This window comes from Ceratotherium simum, chromosome 35 (assembly GCF_057802395.1).
Source record: "Ceratotherium simum simum isolate JZ-2026a chromosome 35, ASM5780239v1, whole genome shotgun sequence".
Taxonomy (NCBI): domain Eukaryota; kingdom Metazoa; phylum Chordata; class Mammalia; order Perissodactyla; family Rhinocerotidae; genus Ceratotherium; species Ceratotherium simum.
This window is the reverse complement of record NC_141934.1, coordinates 12298469-12316523: the sequence shown is the minus strand read 5'-3', so window position 1 is coordinate 12316523 and position 18055 is coordinate 12298469. Positions and strand designations below refer to the sequence as shown.

General features: G+C 45.9%; 1 protein-coding gene across 3 annotated transcripts in view; it reads left to right on the top strand.

Moving 5' to 3' along the window:
• MYO18B (myosin XVIIIB) overlaps positions 1-18055 on the top strand; it is a 230676-nt gene that overhangs the window by 77681 nt on the left and 134940 nt on the right. For all 3 annotated transcript variants that reach the window (XM_087423619.1, XM_087423618.1, XM_087423617.1), the window contains 2 exons: positions 2870-2979; positions 14107-14172. In XM_087423619.1, the coding sequence (XP_087279745.1) occupies positions 2870-2979; positions 14107-14172 (176 nt within the window). The remainder of the gene's footprint in view (positions 1-2869; positions 2980-14106; positions 14173-18055) is intronic.

Below are 18055 nucleotides of genomic sequence, written 5' to 3'. Positions count from 1 at the left end.
CACGCACCACACGGGGGTGCAGGAGGTACCGTGATGCCTAGAGGAGGAAGCTCCGTGCTCTCACTGGGGAGACTGGGAAAACCTCTTAGAGGAAGTAACATCTCTGTTGGGTCTTGAAACAAAGCAAGCAGCTCATCTCTGGGGACTTGGGGGAGAGGGAACCCTCCTCAGAGATCAGCTTATGCAAAGGCAGGAAGGCACGGAAGAGCCTGGGTTTTCAGGGAATGGGGTCAGAATGAGCAGGGGAATTGTGGGAGAAGAGGCTGGCGGGTCCCTCAGGAAAGGCTGTGAGAGCCGTCTTGGGAAGTTTGGCTTCACCAGGTCCAGCTGAGGAGACGATGGGGTGGTGGGGGGAAGAAGGGGTTTCAATTGCAGGAGTGAAGTCGTTAGGCCTGTGTTTTAGAAAGCAAGCATGCACCCGAGGTTTCCACCGTTAGCTCATCTTATGAGTTGAGTTTGATCTGAATCCTTCCCGTTCTTTCCTGCCTCTCAGACCCCAGAGGCCACCCTGTGGATTCCCCTCCCCGCCATTAGAAATGGCTCGGGCTCATTCTCTCCACAGAGGAGGGGGTGGCTGGGGCTGGGGGAATCTGGGTGGGCACCCGTTTGTTTAATGTCTCCGTGGTCACTGATGCCCAGCTTGTCGTCACGGTCCCCATCTCCTCCCACTGCGGTAATAATGGAACTCTGGGCACGAGATATTTGACGGAGAAGCTGGGAGCAGCTGGCAGCCGAGCTGAGACCCTCACTCCCTTAAGTGTCGCATTGATTTTCTCTCCCGTCTGCATAACCACAGGCAGAAGAAAAGAGATAATGTCGCAGGAGAAGAGGAGGATAGTCACAGCCGGCGGCTGATCGATTCTGCCTGGCTGGTTGTCAGGAAGCACTGGGCTTTTGCAAGTGGCCCTGAACCGCCTGTTAGAGCCCCCATGCGCATGCCCGGGTCTGCATGTCCCCTTCCTCGGGCCTCGTGTCCTCACTGTGGTGTCTGCCCTCCGCATTCTCAGCACGGCCTGACTCGGTCTAGACGAGTTTTCCAACTAAGCAAAGGGTTGATGTCTCGTGGTAGAACTTTCCAATTTCTGCCCCCCAGTCCTGGTTCATTTCCTCATTTTTTTTCTGCTCTAAGTTGCTTCTGTCTCTCTCACACCCTATAAGAAATACTTACATGCATCCATGTAATTATATATCAATTTTTTATGATTTTGGATTTATGCATATGCAACACATATATACATATGCACACATGCATTCATGTGATGCTGTTTATTGAGTATTGTAGAGCCCGCTGCAGACCTTGCAGCGAGTCGGCCTGGGCCTGACTCTGGCCAACGCTGGACGGGGCCTGAGATCGTGCCTCCTTCTCCTCTCCTCCAATAGCTCCGATCTCAGAGAGCTGTTGAGTGGGTTGATGAGTTAATAAGGGAATAACACTTTGAAAAGTGCCCAGTTGTAGGAAAGGACTCAATCTATGTTAGCCTCTTTCACTGTGATCATCATGGGATTTCATCCTCGTCGTGACCTTGTGACAATAGATCTTGTTATTCTCATCTGACACATGAAGAAATTGAATCGCAAAGAGATGGGGTCATTTGTCACTGGTCAGAGGGTTAATAAGGGCAGAAATGGGACATGAACCCAGTAAGTCTGACTTAAAAGAGCAGGCTTGTAACCTCCCGGCCCCTCTGTCTCTATGCGGTCAGCATCCTGTGAATCTGGCCTGAGACCTTCCTCCTCCCCCAAGAAGGCTTCCTGGATTTTCCACCCTTGATCACTCTTCTTCATGGTTTATGCATTTGGCTTATTGTGAAGTGAAGTGTCAAAACTGGAGTGAGATTTTCCCAGATCTTGTCTCATCCGGCCACTCGAGGGGTCTTTTTGAGGCAACCGAGGCTCTACCATGCCCATTGTATCAGGACAAAGTCCAAACTTCGAGGCCTGGAATTTGAGTTTAAGTTCCTTTGGGCCCCAGTCCCTGCTCACCTTTGACCTCATTGTTGGCTTCTCTCCCCTGGATTAGTTAATGTTGCCATCTGGGTTTGAATCCCAGCTGGGAGAGTAACCGTCTGTGTGACTTTGGGTAAGGTGGCTTTAACTCTCTGGGCCTCAATTTCCACGTCTATAAAATGGGTACAATAATATGGGCCCCAGAGTGTCTAGAACACAAGGAAGTTGTCACCCTAGTGTCTTGCACACTTGAGTGCTCAGTAGATGCTGTCTTTTGCTATGACTGTGGAACAGATCTTAGACTTCTCTGCTCCCTCTGCCTAGATTTCCCTTCCACACCAAGTCCCCTGGCAAACTTTACAGCTCCTTCAAAGCCCAGCTCTGATGTCACTTCTTGGTGGCTTTCCAGGTGCCTCTTCCCAGTTTCCCCCACGGAAGGGTGAACTGTGTCCATCCTATGTGTTAGACTTAGAAGAACCCCTCCGTATTATCTGATGTGGCATTTCCACATGCGTCTGTGTGGAATAAGTATTAGACCAAAACGTTTTCTTTTCCGTGGTCAAACAGGTTTGGAAAACTCTGGGTTAGGCAAAGCTAACAAAGCACCTTCCCTGCAGACGTTCTCAGAGCCTTTGTCATCAATGCTGACACACACTGTGACCTTCCAAGGGGCAGACTGAGAGTGCAGCTTTTGCAGACTTTCAGTGGAATGTTTCATAGGGTTCACGTACTGGGGAAGGCATTTGGGAAATGCTGATTGAACCCAAGCTCTTAAGTTAGTAAATGGGGAAACTGAGGCTCCGAGAAGGGAATCTGCAGAGCAGGTTAGTAGCAAGGCTGGGACGGGACCCTGAAGCCCTGCCTGCAGGACTGGTCTTCTCATTCGGACTCCTTGCTCTTCTGCCTGCGCCCACCTCCCCAGGCTATGCCGACCACATGGGGCTGACCCAGTTCCGCCGGCGGTTCCAGGGGCTGGACCCTCTGCTCACGCAGAAGCTCACGCTGGCCACCGAGCGAATAGACGAGAGGAAGGTACGTGGAGCTGGGTGCAAGAGCGGGAGGGCCTGGGTGCTTCTAGATCACGGGGCATCGCCTCGGGGGGCATCTGGACCCGCTGGGATCTGAGAGCCGGGCCTTGGGGGCAAAGATGAGGGTGGTGTGAGGGTGGCCCAGACCCTGCTCCAGACTGCACCCCTTGCAATGTCACTCAGGACACTACCTGTCCCGGAGTGGCCCTTCTGAAACCCCGCATGAGCAAGTGCAGGAAAAGAATGAGAGCGATGAGAAGGGCATGACCCAGCTAGAGGAGCCCCCAGCAAGAGGAAAAGCCATCCTTTCCAAAGGGAGTGCCACTCAGCACCAGCACCCTGGGATGGTCTATGAAAAGAAGGCTTCCCTGTCCAGAATGTCTGGGGAGCATTTCACGCTAGAGTCCCCGTCTTAGAGAATGACAATGAACACTCCCCCTCAGGGCCTTGGCGTCAGCTATTCCCTCTGCCCGGAGCACTGTTTCCCCCAGTCTCTGCGTGGCCAGTGTCATCTTGCTATTGAGATCCTGGCTCAGATGCTGCTCTCTGTGACATCCTCTGGTTTTCATGTTTGTGTGGCACTTATCTTTATCTGAAATTATATGGATCCCCTATGTGTTCTGTGACTCATATAGCAAGCGCTTAGTAAATTTTCTGTTGAATGAATGAATACACATACCTAACTTTGTATTTCTGCCCCTGTGTGTCTCCTCTCTCTGACTCTACTGTAAACTCCTAGGGCTGTAAACTCGTCTTCACCCCTACTGCCAAACCATCAATTAATGTTTCTATTGAGAATGGCCATCCGCTGATCAATGATGACAGAGCTCTTCAGAATTTGCAAAGCCCTCCTGCATCCTCAAAACAGCCTTGCAAAACAAGAGCTATTAGGTCCCTTTTACACATGAGGAAAGGGAGGCTCCTGGAGATGAATTGACTCCCCTGAGGCCACGCAGGCAGGCATGGGTGGGTTTTTTCTTTGAACCCAAGTTTCTTGATTCCAGGGAGGGTAGTTGAAATAGCATGGGCTCCAGAGTCAAACAGACCTGCAGTTGATTCCCAGATGGGGGCGTGAGGACGTAAGCAAGTTACTTTGTTTTTCTGCCTCGGTTTCCTCATCTGTAAAGTGGGAACAACAATGCCTACCTCAATGGGGTGTTTTGAGGATGACATGTAATAGTATAGTGGGTGTGCTTGACACAGGACCTGGCAGATAGTAAGGGCTCAATACGTATGAACTACTATCATCAACATCATCAGCATCAACATCAGCACCAGCATCCTTGTTGTCTTTCAAGGCCAGAGTGATGGCAGCCAAGCCATACAGACTCTGTCTTCACAACCATGTTGAAACTTCACCTCCAGGTGAGTGTGCCCATGCGTGCTGGAGACATCAGCACTGGAATCCTCAGTCAATGAATCACGGGGCTAGAAGAGTTAACAGAGTCACAATAATTAGGTCGTTTCTTGGCTCTTCTCTGTGGTAGGGACCAGGGCATAGGCCACCTCCTGCAGACAAGGCAGCACCTTCTATGTGGCCCTGCTAACTCATCATGGGGAGGGGACATCAGAGCCAGCTGGTGTGGTGAAGAGCTCTCCCCTCCCTGGGTGGCAGCCCATTTTAGAAGCCATGAAACTCTGCCTGGCTTGGCACCACCACTCACTCTGTTCTGATCTTCATTTAGGGTTCCTTATTCCTGGTCCCCTAAAACTTGATCTCTGTTCAGGGCATCTGGAACGGAGCCATTGTAAGGGTCTTGGACTCCTCTGCAGCTGAAAACAGCACCGAAGTGAGGTGTGGGGGAGTTTTCTGCGGGGGCAATGGGTGTAGCATATGGAAGCATTTCTATTCTGGACGACTCAGCAGTTCTCTGTTGCAGCCAAACTGAAGCCACCTCCATCCACGCGCTGGAGGCCTCAGAAAATGGAAAATTACAAGTGGAAGAGACTTGGTTGGGAGTTTTCACTTCTTCTTATTCTTTTTTTTATTTGCTCACAAATTTCATTTGCTGCAGCATAGAATTTTGGTGGCAACAAAAGGAAACGCCATCCTGCCTCTTATGAAAAAGCTGATAAATATTCATTTGCTAGGCAACGTGATATGCCATGAATTATACATGAACACGTGCTCGGGTGGGCAAACTGTCAGCCTCTGTGTGCAAAGCAGTTAAGACCTCAGGATTTAATAAGACAAGTTTGACAGCTAGAAAAGGTCAATATTGTCATTAGACACTAGACGGCAGCAGAGGGAATTCATTGTCAGGGCCCCAGTGAGGTCCCCTGTGTGCCTAACATGTGGCGCCTAAACATTGATTTTTCATGTCAAGACACTTTATCAAGAAAGTACTCTCATTTGATGGTACCTGCTGGATATTTTGTGTTCCCGAAACAAAAATAGCATATGCCTTTTACCACATGCGCACAAACTCTCGTTGCAGAATATCATGCACAGTGGGAAAAGGTTACAGATCCTTGACCTGAAACAGCCCCTAAAAGATAAAGCCTTCCCACTCTGGGAATCATCCCCATTTTACAGCAGAGGCAACTGAGGCCATCACCACCCAGCCAGATAGTGGTGGAGCTGGGGTTTGAACTCAGGCTTTCAGATTCCTCACACAGGGCTTTTTACTTTTTATTGTGGTAAAAATACACAGAACATAAAATTTACGAACTTCACCCCCTTTTTATTGTTTTTTGTGAGGAGGACTAACATCTGATCCCAATCCTCCCCTTTTTTTCTTGAGGAAGACTGTTCCTGGGCTAACATCCGTGCTCATCTTCCTCTACTTTATATGGGATGCTGCCACAGCATGGCTTGACAAGTGGTGCATCGGTGTGCACTGGGATCTGAACCTGCGAACCCCGGGTCTGCCGAAGCGGAGCGTGCGCACTTAACCACTGCGCCACCAGGCAGGCCCCCCCCATCTTCACCATTTTTAAGTGTACAGTTCAGTGACATTAAGCCCATTCACATTGTTGTGCAACCATCACCACCATCCATCTCCAGAACTCTTTTCATCTTGGAAAAGTGAAACTCTGTATCCATTAAACACTAACTCCCCGTTCCCTACCCCTCCAAGCCCCTGGCAACCAACATTCTACTATCTCTCTGTGGATTTGACTACTCTAGGAACCTCATATAAGTAGTATAACCTCATATAAGTAAATCATATAGTATTTGTCCTTTTGTGTCTGGTTTATTTCACTTAATATAATGTCCTCAAGGTTCATCTATGTTGTAGCCTGTGTCAGAATTCCTTCCTTTTTAAGGTTGAATAATATTCTATTGTATGTGTGTATCTCATTTTGCTTAGCCATCCATCCATCAACGGACTTGGGTTGCTTCCAGCTTTTGGCTATTGTGAATAGCACTGCCATGAACGTGGGTGTACACATATCTCCTTGAGGCTCTGCTTTCCATTCCTTTGGGTCTATACCTAGAAGTGGAATTGCTGAATCATTTGGAAATCTGTGTTTAGTTTTTTGAGGAACTGCCATACTGTTTTCCATAATGGCTGCACCATTTTATATTCCCACCAACAGTGCACCAAGGTGCTAATTTCTCCACATCCCTGCCAATATTTTTTATTTTATGGGTTTTTTTTTCATAGTAGCCATCCGATGGGTGTGAGGTGGTATCTCATGGTGGTTTTGACTTGCATTTCCCTGATGATCAGCGACGTTAAGCACCTTTTCATGCTTACACAGCAGTTTTGAATGGAAGTCCTTTGAAGACAGGCAGAGTGTTAGTCAAGTTCTGTACAGGATGTGCCACCCATGATGTTAATTTAAAATAATTCTTATTGAATTGAATTCATCCAACATTAACCAAGTACTGCCTTGCATCTGCTGAGCCATGTGCCGGAGACACAGGAATGAACAGAACATAGTCTCATGGGGAGAGGAAGACCATCACAAGCAATTTCCATACAGAGGGATGGCTTCGGGATGCCAGAGAACACCCCTAAAACTTTTGGTGTTTGCAGTAGGGGTGAGGGTGGGGCAGTCAGGGAAGACACCTCAGAGCAGGTAATGATGGACTTGAGACTGTGGGACAATTTGGAGGAAGTGGGCGAGAGAAAGAGCAGAGGCATTCTCACGCTGGCTACAGCATGAGATTGCATGGCTGCTTCAGTGTAGCTGGAGCATCAAGGATGCCAAGTGTCCAGAAAAGGGGCTGAGGATGTTGGCAGGGGCCAGATCGTGGGTTGTTGTTAACAGGGTCAGAGAATTGAGCTTTACCAGATGGTCAGTGATGGTCCATTGAAAGGTTATCCCCAGGGACGTGGCATGGAAGACCTGATCTTTATTACTTGATTACTTACTTTATTACTGGCTTAAGCAAGATTATGAAGAAAGTCAAGTCCACTCTGCCCATTCTCTGGTCCTCTCTAGGGAGCAGTGTCCTCATGCTGACCTCCAGCTATTCAGGATGCCCTGGTCTCTTCTAGACACCCAGGCACCTGCTCAGGTCTCCAGAAGGACACTGTCTTCCCCCTTTAATCATCTTGGGTCCATTTCTCTCTCCTAGATTCTCCCATCTGGTTAAGATTATGCCTTGACCTATGGTGAAGCCCACCCAGAGTGACTCTAATGGTGGCATCTCAGGCAGGTCAGTGGAGGAGCTCTTTCAGCCCACCTTGCCTGTGTCCCAGATTCTGCCCCTTCAGTCTGTCTGCTGCTGAGGCAGGAGTTGCCAGGTCTCTCTGATCAATGTGAGGAAACCCTTGGGCTCGCCTCGCCCTCTTCCCCTTGGAGTGTCTACAGGGTTGATTGATTTTAGTCAACAAAATCTCTGTCCCTGGGGACTTGAGCTGAAGAACACAATTAAGGGTTGTCAATTCATCTTCTCAAAGGCAGCCACTCTTGTTCTGTCTCAAACCCTAGAGACACTCCCAATTTTCTCTGAATTTGTCTGAGTCCCTTTTGCTGGGAGGGGGAGCTGTCCGCTCCCAGGGTGCTGAACGATTATTCTGGGCTCCCATGGCCTTGGCCCTCTGGAAGTTTTCCATTATCCTTTTTTTGCTCACCTTGCTGTCCTCCATTTCGAGTCTACTGTTTTAAGAATTTCGCGTGTTTTCCATTCAATGTTAACCAACACAATTGTATATATGTGTGTGTGTGTGTGTGCTCATTTGTTTGTTTGTTTATACAGTTTCTGCCTTGTGCCAGGCACTCTATTTATAGTCCAGAGCATATAAATAACACAGTCCCCACCCTTATGGAATGATTTGATCAATACATAAGTGAGAGGTTCAGTGGTTAAAAGTATGTGGTTTAGAGTCAGACAGACTTGGGTTCAAATCTTGGTTTCTGCCATCTCTCTTTCCATTCATCCATGCCCCTTGATACTTGATAGCTGTATGGCCATGGGCAACGTGTAATAGGATATAACAAAGTGCCTGGCACATAGTAGGTACCCAAAGATGGCAGACATTGGGCCATGGTGGCCTTTGGGCCATGGTGACCATTGGGTCCTGGTGGCCATTCTGCCATGGTGTGGGTTTCACAGAGGAAGTGTTGTGTTGACAGCAGCCAAATGGTTCGTTGGGTCAGCATCCAATTCCACAGACATGGATTCTCCGTATCACACTACTCCTTGAGGAGTGAGTTTTGGAAGCATTTCTCAGCTGTGACTCTTCATTCTTTATGGGGTCTCTCACTGCTTGCCTGGCATGTTCAGCTTAATATGAGATGTCAGATCATATGCTTTTTTGGGTGCATCCTTGTTGAACGTTGGAGAGAAAGCTCTTTGCAAAATTCTAGGACACAAAGAGGCTCTGTAAGTGGAGGCATGGGCTGGGTTTCTCCCAGGTACATTCGAGGACTCATAATTTGAGTCTAGAATGGTGGAGGTGAAGGATGTGTTATCACTTCCCAGTGCCAAAGACTGGCTTATAACCTCAGAACCTCCAGCAATTATTAGTATTTATTGAAGCTCAGCATGTGCCAGGCATGATACTGAGCACTGTATGTGCATTATAATAGCTGCTTAGAAGTCTTTGTCCGTTAAGTCCAACATCTAAGCCCACAGAGGGTTCCTACTGACTGCTTCTTTTTGTTACCTTGAGTATAAATCACATTTTCCACTTTATTTGCACATCTTGTAATTTTTTTTGAAAACTGGACGTTTTAGGTAATACGTAATAGCATCTCTCAATTCTGATCTTTTCCCAATTATTTAGAAACTTATCTGGACTAGATTTACAGAGTCTGTCTCCCCCATGATGTGAGATTGCTGATCTCTCTGCTCAGTTTTGTTTTCTTGTTTTTATTACAAATTGTGGGTTCTCAGGGGTTGCCCGTGTGTCAGCATAGCTTAGTGGCCAGCAGAGGTAGTGATCAAACACCTTGAATCTGTGAGACCTGATTCTTATGGAGCCGTGTGTGGGTTGGGAAATGTATTCCACATCCAGGCATTTACAATTGTGCCCCACCTTTTGCTTTTTGTTTGGCTCTTTTCTGCCTGGGCACACGGCCCCGTGTTTAAATAGGGATATGTAGACAGCTAGGGCCCTCTCTGTCTCTCCTGTGTGTGCATGTGGATTTGAGCATGTGTGCAGTCTTCCAGATTTTCAAGGCCCACTGTGGCTGTTCCTGTCCCTATGTCTCCTTGCTAAGTTTCCCGCTAGTCCATGGTCCACTGCTCGCTCCAATCGGAATAACGACCTTAGGCTACCTGTGCCATTGACCTTCTCCACTTGTTTGTTGCCAAGATCACTACCTTTTCTGACAATGATCCTGGGTGTGAGGTTTTCCTGTGCTTCACTGCATATAAGTGAGCCCCTTCTGGCAGCAAAGCTGCTGGTTTTCACAGCTTGCCTCACCCTGGTGGGACTGCTGTAGTGACAGAGCTTGGTGGGGACTGGAAGAGTCCTAGTCAAGATTGCCACAAACTCCAACTGTTTTTGGTAAAGTTCAATACTTTTTCTTTGTTTGTTTGTTTGTTTCTTTCTTTTATTGAGGTCACATTGGTTTATAACACTATGTAAATTTCAGGTGTACATCATTATATTTCATCTTCTGTATAGACTGCATCGTGCTCACCACCAAAAGTCTAGTTTTTATCTGTCACTGTACACATGTGCCCCTTTACCCCTTTTGCCCTCCCCTCACCCCCTTCCCCTCTGGTATCCACCAATCTGTTGTCCACATCTGTGTGTTTGTTTGTTTATCTTGCACATGTGAGTGAAGCCATACGGTAATTGTCTTTTTCCGAATAACTTATTTTGCTTAGCATAATACCCTCAAGGTCCACCCATGTTGTTGCAAATGGCATGGTTTTGTCTTTTTTATGGCTGAGTAGTATTCCATTGTATATATATACCACATCATCTTTATCTATTCATCTGTTGGTGGGCACTTGGGTTGCTTCCAAGTCTTTGCTATTGTGAATAATGCTGCAATGAACATAGGGGTGCATGTATCTTTTGAATTAATGTTTTAATGTCCTTTAGATAAATATCCAGAAGTGGAATAGCTGGATCATATCGTATTTCTATTTTTAATTTTTTGAGAAATCGCCATACTGTTTTCTGTAGTGGCTGTACCAATTTACGTTCCCACAAGCAATGTATGAAGGTTCCTTTTTCTCCACATCCTCTGAATAGTTTTTCTTGAATAAATGCTTCTCAACTTGGTGTATCCCCATGTTCAATGTCAAGAGTATTGAATTTGTTGTTTTTGAAATTTTTCTCCATTTTTATCATTGTTTTTTGGGGGAGAGGATTTATCAAGTCCCTTGTTCCACCATTCTGAAGGTCTCACTCCTGCATGCTACTTTTGTGACCTCATTAAATCCCCACTGCATCCTTGTAGGATAGGCAGGATTGCCCCGTATTCTAGAATGTGAGGATCAGAGAGGAGGAGTGGCTTGTTTAGGGTCACACAGCTAGTGCAGAGTGGAGCTGCAGTGGATCCCAGCATCAGAGGGCAGAGAATAAGCTCAAGAATCTGATTCCTTAAGGGTTGTTCCTCCTTCCTCATTTCTTAGCATGCGACCTGTGACAAGTCATTTCATCGCACTGGAGCTCACTTTCTTTCTCTGTAAAATGGGCATAAAATAGTACCTGTTGCAGAGGTCTGAAAATAAAATGAGTTATGGGTAAAGCCCTTAGAGCCATGCTCAGACTCAAATACACAAGAGAAAATTATTTCCTTGGAGCAAAGTGGTCAACATTTTACTCAGCGTTCCATGGATCAATTATCCGGACAATTCAGGTGGAATCGCTGATTCCATAAAGACGTAGGACAAGGAACCAATTTTTCATGGTCACCTGGATTCTTGCCCTCTCCTCCACCAACCAGCTGTTGGACATTGATTACATTATGTAGAATCAAATTAAGTCACATATTTGACCTAAGTGAGTGACAATTTTACTCGATCTAAGAGTAATATTAACGATGATAATGGTAACAGTAATTAAGTGCGAAGTCACTTACAAAGTCTTTTTCACAGATTCTCAATTAACCGCCCAACACCTGTACAGTCTGGGTAGGGCGCAGAGTCACCATTTTGCAGGGGAGGAAAATGAGGGTCAGAGGTCTAGTTCAATGCCGGAGCCACTCACTCACCTGTCATTTGGACCTAAGCTTTCTTATCTGTAAAACGAGGTCCGCAAGACAGAATATGTCTGTTAGGCCTATTGTTCTTGGCTACACAGATATTTAAGGCCCCTAAGAAAACCAGGAGATGGAAAAGAATTCTCGGATGTTGTGGGGGTCGGGGTGTGTGTTTTGGCCATGCTCAGGGTGTCCCTGAGAAATGAGATAGTCTGGGTTCTGTAGCACATCTACTGAGCTTTGACCAAGGCAGAGCTGGTAGGACTTGCTCTAGGACATTAGGAGTAGCTCGTAATGTTTATTGAGTAATTATTATATGCCAGGTACTATGTGAAGCCTTCCACAAGCACAAACAGAATCTTCTGAAATAGGTTCTATTATCTCCCCCCATTTTTCTGAAGCGGAGGCTACAGCTCAGAGCAAAAAGGTCAGACAGTCCATGGGTGATAAAACCAGGCTCTCAGTCTAGGGGGGATCTAACTCCACATCCTGGTTTTTCCCCCAAACCTTGACTCTGGGTGTTAACTCCAAGGTAGACTTAGAAAAATTTCATTGGCTGTAGTTTTCATTTATTTCTCACCCATCCATCTTATTTTCAGCCAGTTTTTATTTTGTTTCCCTCTTGTGCAGAGAGAAAATATGTTGTACTTTGGATATATTGGTGTTATGCATTCTGCTGCCTACAGCTCCCTTGGAATGCTTTTGGCTAAAATGTAATAAGCAAAACCATTGAATTCTTGGAGGGGTCTTATGGAATGTTTTCCAAGGGGTCAGAGGAAGAAAATTCCTCCCAGATTGCAGTCTTGGACTAGACTTTTAATAAGTTTTTTTTTTTTTGGTATCTTAGGAAGTTTTCTGTGATACTGATGACCCGTGGAATTGAAACTCATCTGCTAAATTACCCCAGTCTTATAATACCTTTTGCTTCTTGAGTGTTGCAATTACTTTTCTGACAGTTTATTCTGAAAATAGACTTTGTGATTTTCGGTGAATGGAAGGTCCACGAGGGGTGGTGTGGGGGTGGAGTGGGAGGGGATTGGCAGTCACAAAGGAACAGGCACAACCTGTATTTATCTGAGGGTACACGTCTCTGGCGGGCTTGTTTTAGAGCTTGCAGGACTATATGAAAAGAGGAAAATTCCATTAAACGGCTGATGATTTGGCCAGTGGTGCATCCAGGAGTCTCTTTGAGTGAATTTGTTCCTCCTGCATGCGGCTGCCTTTCTCCCCTCTACCCTTGACCCCCACTGGATGTCTCTTGTTTGGGTAGTCATTCATTCAGTCATATTTATTGAGCTCCTACTGTATGCACAAAATAGTACCAGGGCCAGTGGAGGAAATAAGAGATGAATTAAACACAGGCTCTTCCTCCATAATCTAGGTCAGGCACACAAGGTTAATGGCCATGTCATTTACTCAGCAAATATTTGTGAGAGTGAGGTAGTCGCTGGCAAGTACAATGAGAGAAGGACAGAGTGCTGGGGAGGCTGTCGCAGAGGACGTTAGTGACACAGTGGGTGAATTCCTCATGCCCTTGGGTCCTCTGGAGCCATCCTGGGCATGTGAAGCAGTTCCAGACGTAGATATTGCAATGTCGCCTAACAGACCTTGATTCAGACCTGGCTCTGCCCATGTGTAAATTATAACCTTGGAGAAATGCCTTCGCTTATTTTTTTTAATTCCAGTAAATATATAGAACATAAAATTTACCATTTTAACCATTTTTAAGTGTGCAATGCATTCACATTGTTGTGCAACCATCACCAGAACTCTTTTCATCTTGCAAAACTGAAGCTCTGTCCCATTAAACACTAACTCCCCACCCCCTTTCCCCAGCCGCTGGCAACCACCATTCCACTTTCTGTCTCTGTGAATTTGACTGCTCTAGGTGCCTCATATAAGTGGAATCATACAGCACTGGTCCTTGTGACTGGCTTATTGCACTCAGCGTGGTGTCCTCCAGGCTCATCTGTGTAGTAGCCTGTGTCAGAATTTCCTTCCCTTTTAAAGCTGATTAATGTTTCCTGTGTGTATACACCGCATTTTGGTTATCTATTCATCTGTTGAGTGGTTAGTTTGCTTCTACCTTTTGGCTGTTGTGAATAAGGCTGCTATGAACGTGGGTGTGCAAATACCTGTTCAAGTCCCTGCTTTCACTTCTTTTGGGTATATTTCCAGAAGCAGAATTGCTGGATCATATGGTAATTGGATGTTTAATTTTTTTGGGGAACTGCCGTACTGTTTTCCACAGAAACACATCCTTCATTGAGTTTCGTATCTTTGGTTTTGTCTTCTGTAAAATGGGCATGGTAATAGGGGTGCTATGAGGATGAAATAAGATGGTATCTGTGAAGGTTCCAGCAGAGTGGATGGCATACAGTAGGTGCTCAATACATGCTTGTCTTCTGCACTCACCTGGGTGAGATGGGGCACTGTTAGCCAAAGCTCACAGATATGTGGGGTCATCTTCTCTCTCATGATGCATCAGCCATCTAGCCAGCCTGACCTTCACCTTTCGGAGTCTCCCATCTTTGATCTCTCTTCTCCTCTAACTTTGTCTTCTTCCCAGGCCATAGAGGAGCTCCTACAGACCCTGGATCTGGAGAAGAAGGCAGTGGTCGTGGGGCACAGCCAAGTAAGTCATGCTTTTGTCTTATGCCGTTCTGCCCATCGCATCAGGGACCCAGATGAGACTCGATTCGTGTCCTACCTCAGTGTCCCTTACCTCTGAGTGTCTCCTTTCACCAAACTGAAATCAGGGCTAATGATTTTCTGCCTGCCTATCTTACAAGGTCATGAAGATAAAATGTTACAATGTGGGAGGAAATGACATTGGGAAATATCACTTATTAGAGGTTATATTCCCAGGGACCTCAATGGCCTGGAAGAGTTAACATTCTGGACCTCAGTATGACTTTCTGAGCCTCAAAAAGAGCTGCCACAAAACCTGAGAAGAAACACTCGTCCTCTCTTAGAGCCTTGTAACTTTTACTTTGCAACCAACAATAACACAACTATAGTCCCAGCTGATTAGCAGCAGTAAGTGTGAAGACAGGGCTTGAGAAGAAGGCACATGATTTTAGAGTTGAAAGAAATAGCTTTTTCCAAACTGGTACTGAGTCAAAGGCTCTTCTAAGAATGTTTAAACATTTAGAGAATAATTTCACAGAGCCCTAATATGCTCATATTTAAAGTTTTCGAGAGGGAAGATATAGTTTTTAGGGCTTCCCAAACTATTTGACCAGGAGACCCGCACCCTTTTGTTTTTGTGGAAGACCCATTACCATCTCCCAGAGTGAGTGTTCTATGGGTGATAGTTTGGGAAGTGGGGTACAGAGATTATAAACTCTAGAACCAGGTGGTGGGCAGGGGAGAAGGGACAAAGGTTAGAAATACAAACTGGAGAGAGAATAGACCAAAGGAACAACTGCTCCCTCCATCTCCCCACTTAGTTATCTACTGATTGATTGTCAACCAGTGAAGCTTCGTCCATCACCTTCCACCTCCAGGTGCTACGCGAGGTGCTGGGGAAGGGCGCTGGTCTCCAGAAGCCCACTGTGGTGGCATTATTGCCCATTAGTACCTTTTGGAACCCTAAGGAGTCTGCCCCATCACACCTCCTTCCTTGGAGAGCTCATGATCATATACTCTGGTCATTGCCCCGTAGACAGACTGGTCTCTCCCTGCAGACGTCTTGGTCCTGCTGAAGCATATGGTTGAATCTGCTAGTCTGCGGTGGTCTCCACCTGAATTATCCTGCTGGGAGTTGTCAGCAACTAGACCTCTGCAGACCTTTCCATTAGAAGGAATAAACCTATTGGTTACTGGGCTCCCAGCAAGAGCCAGGTGCTATGCTAGGCAACTTCGTGTGTTAGTCGTCTTTTTCCCTCACGATCTCCTGGGAGACAATTAGTGCATTCCTTCTTCACAGATGAGGAAGCTGTACCTCTGGGAAGTAGACCACTCCTCAAGGTCTTATAGGTAGCTAGGTACAGGTACAGCTCCTGTGAAAACCTGTATTTGTCCAAGTCCCGGGATCTTGTCAATACACCGTGGGTTCTTTTATTTATTAGTGGAAATATTTAACACATTCTTTACACACAGGTCTTTATGATCTGGAATCAGAGAAATTATTCTTCATCTCCAAGGACTTCATCCTTCTAGACTAGCAGTCCTCAACATATGGTCCCTGGACCAGCAGTGTCAGCATTGCCTGAGAGCTTGCTAGAAAGATAAACTTGCAGGCACAACCCCAGACCTAGTGATTCCGAAACTGTGGGGTAGGACCCAGCAGTCTGGGCTGTCACAAGCCCTGTAAGGGATTCTAGGGTATGCTCAAGTTTGAGAACCACTAGTCTAGATAATTACTCAGTTATTTCATGAATACAAAAACTCGGTCCCTATGATCCCAGGAGCTCTTGCAGAGCAAGGAAGAAAACAGAGGAAGAGGAGAAGTTGCTAGGCCCAGGTTCACAGTGGCGAGACCAAGAAGTCTATAAGCTCAAACATTCCAATAATAAAACAGTATTATTATTGAGTAATACTTGGTATTCACTAAGAAACTGTCAAGAGCAAATTAAGGTCAATGTATCCTTTTGGAAGCCAGGCTAGACTGAGATCTTTAAGGGCAGATACAACTTGTATACATTTGCAGGATTTAACACTTAATAGGTGGGAAGGTTACAAACTAGAGAAGAGAATAGGCTGACCTGGTCCACACTCAGGCTTCCCCAGGTCCCAACTGTGTCATTCCTGAGTGAGTGATTGACCCTCTCTGAACCTCAGTTTTCTCATCTGTGAAATGGAGCCACTGCTTTCTACCTCCAACGATGGCTGTGGGAATCAGTAAACTGCCATTGAACCGGGGTTGGCTGTCATCACTTGTTGAATGCATTTGTCAAGAAGGCAAGATGCTTATCAAATAGAATAACATTTTAATGTCCAAAGAATTAAACTCCTCCAGTCTGGAAAATTACTAAGAGGAGAAGAGCTAATTCCTCAGCAGGACCAGATATGGGAGCTGTTGCTGTATCAGATTTTTAAACCTTGGCTTTCGGCATTTTTAGAGGAAAAACAGCTTGCATAGCAGTGGTCCCTCCTGAAAGATGGGGATGTTGGGATGTTACACTCTGCTTGGGTTCGATAAGCAGCTGGACCCATGAAAAGCGAATAATTTAGATTTTTCTTGGTGATTCTCAGCCCCTGGTACCTTATCGAGGCCTGTGCCGAGGGCCATGACATTTATGAAAAAGGTGGGATTCCACAATCAGTCAGCCTTCTGATCGGCAATACGCTCTTAAAAGGAAAAAAAAAAAAAAATCAAGATATGACTCTGCAGAGGCGATGACTTATTCCTGTTCTGTGTATGGTCGTTTCCAATTATCCTTTTAATGAAAGCTTCGTACTTAATCAATAGTGGTTTGGGCAGCCCCCGCCCCCTTTTGTAATATATGAACTAGCGCTGTCATCACTTTGATCATTGATTTTTTTTTTATAGCGGCTTTTGGGACTCACCAGCTTGTGAGATTAATATAGTCATTATTGAGGCAATCTGATAGGTAATGAGTCAATCGTGTCGTTATTTCAATGAGGCTAATTATCTTGGCGGCCCTGGCTGTTAGGAAGTGTTCTGTACGGCGATAGAGGGTTGCGAAACAGAATTAGCACTGATTGGGTGTGCTAATTTTCATTTTCCCGTCGAGAAAGGGTTTACTGTGGGATCAGCAGAGTGGTCTCCATTACAGAAAATCGGGTTAGGGGAATGGAGAATAGATGGAGACCTTTTGTCCCACTGGGATCAAATTGCAATTCAACCGCAAACTTCAGGCATTTGTATCATAATGAACAAGGAAATGAAGCCTCATGTTGACGTGGAGAATGGGGGCAGGAGATGAACTCAAGGTTTGGGGTTTAAGTCTTAGCTTTGTCGATCACCAACTAGGTGAACTTGAGTCAATTACATAACCTCCCTGAGTCAATAGATTCCTCAAACGGTTGTTTCGAGATTTAAAATGAGACATAGGAGAAAGAGCTTTGAAAAAACGTAGCTGCCATGCAAATGTCAATTACATTCAGTGAGAGTTATAGTCTTCTCTGGAGTCAGATAGAGGGAAACAAATCCTGGTGTTGCCACTTGCTAGTGGAGGATCGTGGGAAAGGCGTTTTTTTAGCCTTAGTTTCTCCATCCATAAAATGGGGGGGATCATAATGGCTATCACATAGGATCGTGCGCGTAAAGTGCTTTACTTGCATATCAAGTGGTTAGTTCAGATCCAGAATGCAGTAAGGTCTCCATAAAACGTTAGCCATTAATTGATAATGTCACCGATTACTTGATAATACCACTCTGCCTCCAGAGAAATTGAGCACCTTTGGGGTTATAAGCCACAACTGGCAAAGAAACTCACAGGGCTGTTCACAGAAACAAGCAGCATGAGGGGGGTCCGAAAAGGACCCTCCTCCTGTGGCTGACTCAGATCCCACCACCAGAGCATCTTTCCTTTTCCTCTGGGGAGGCG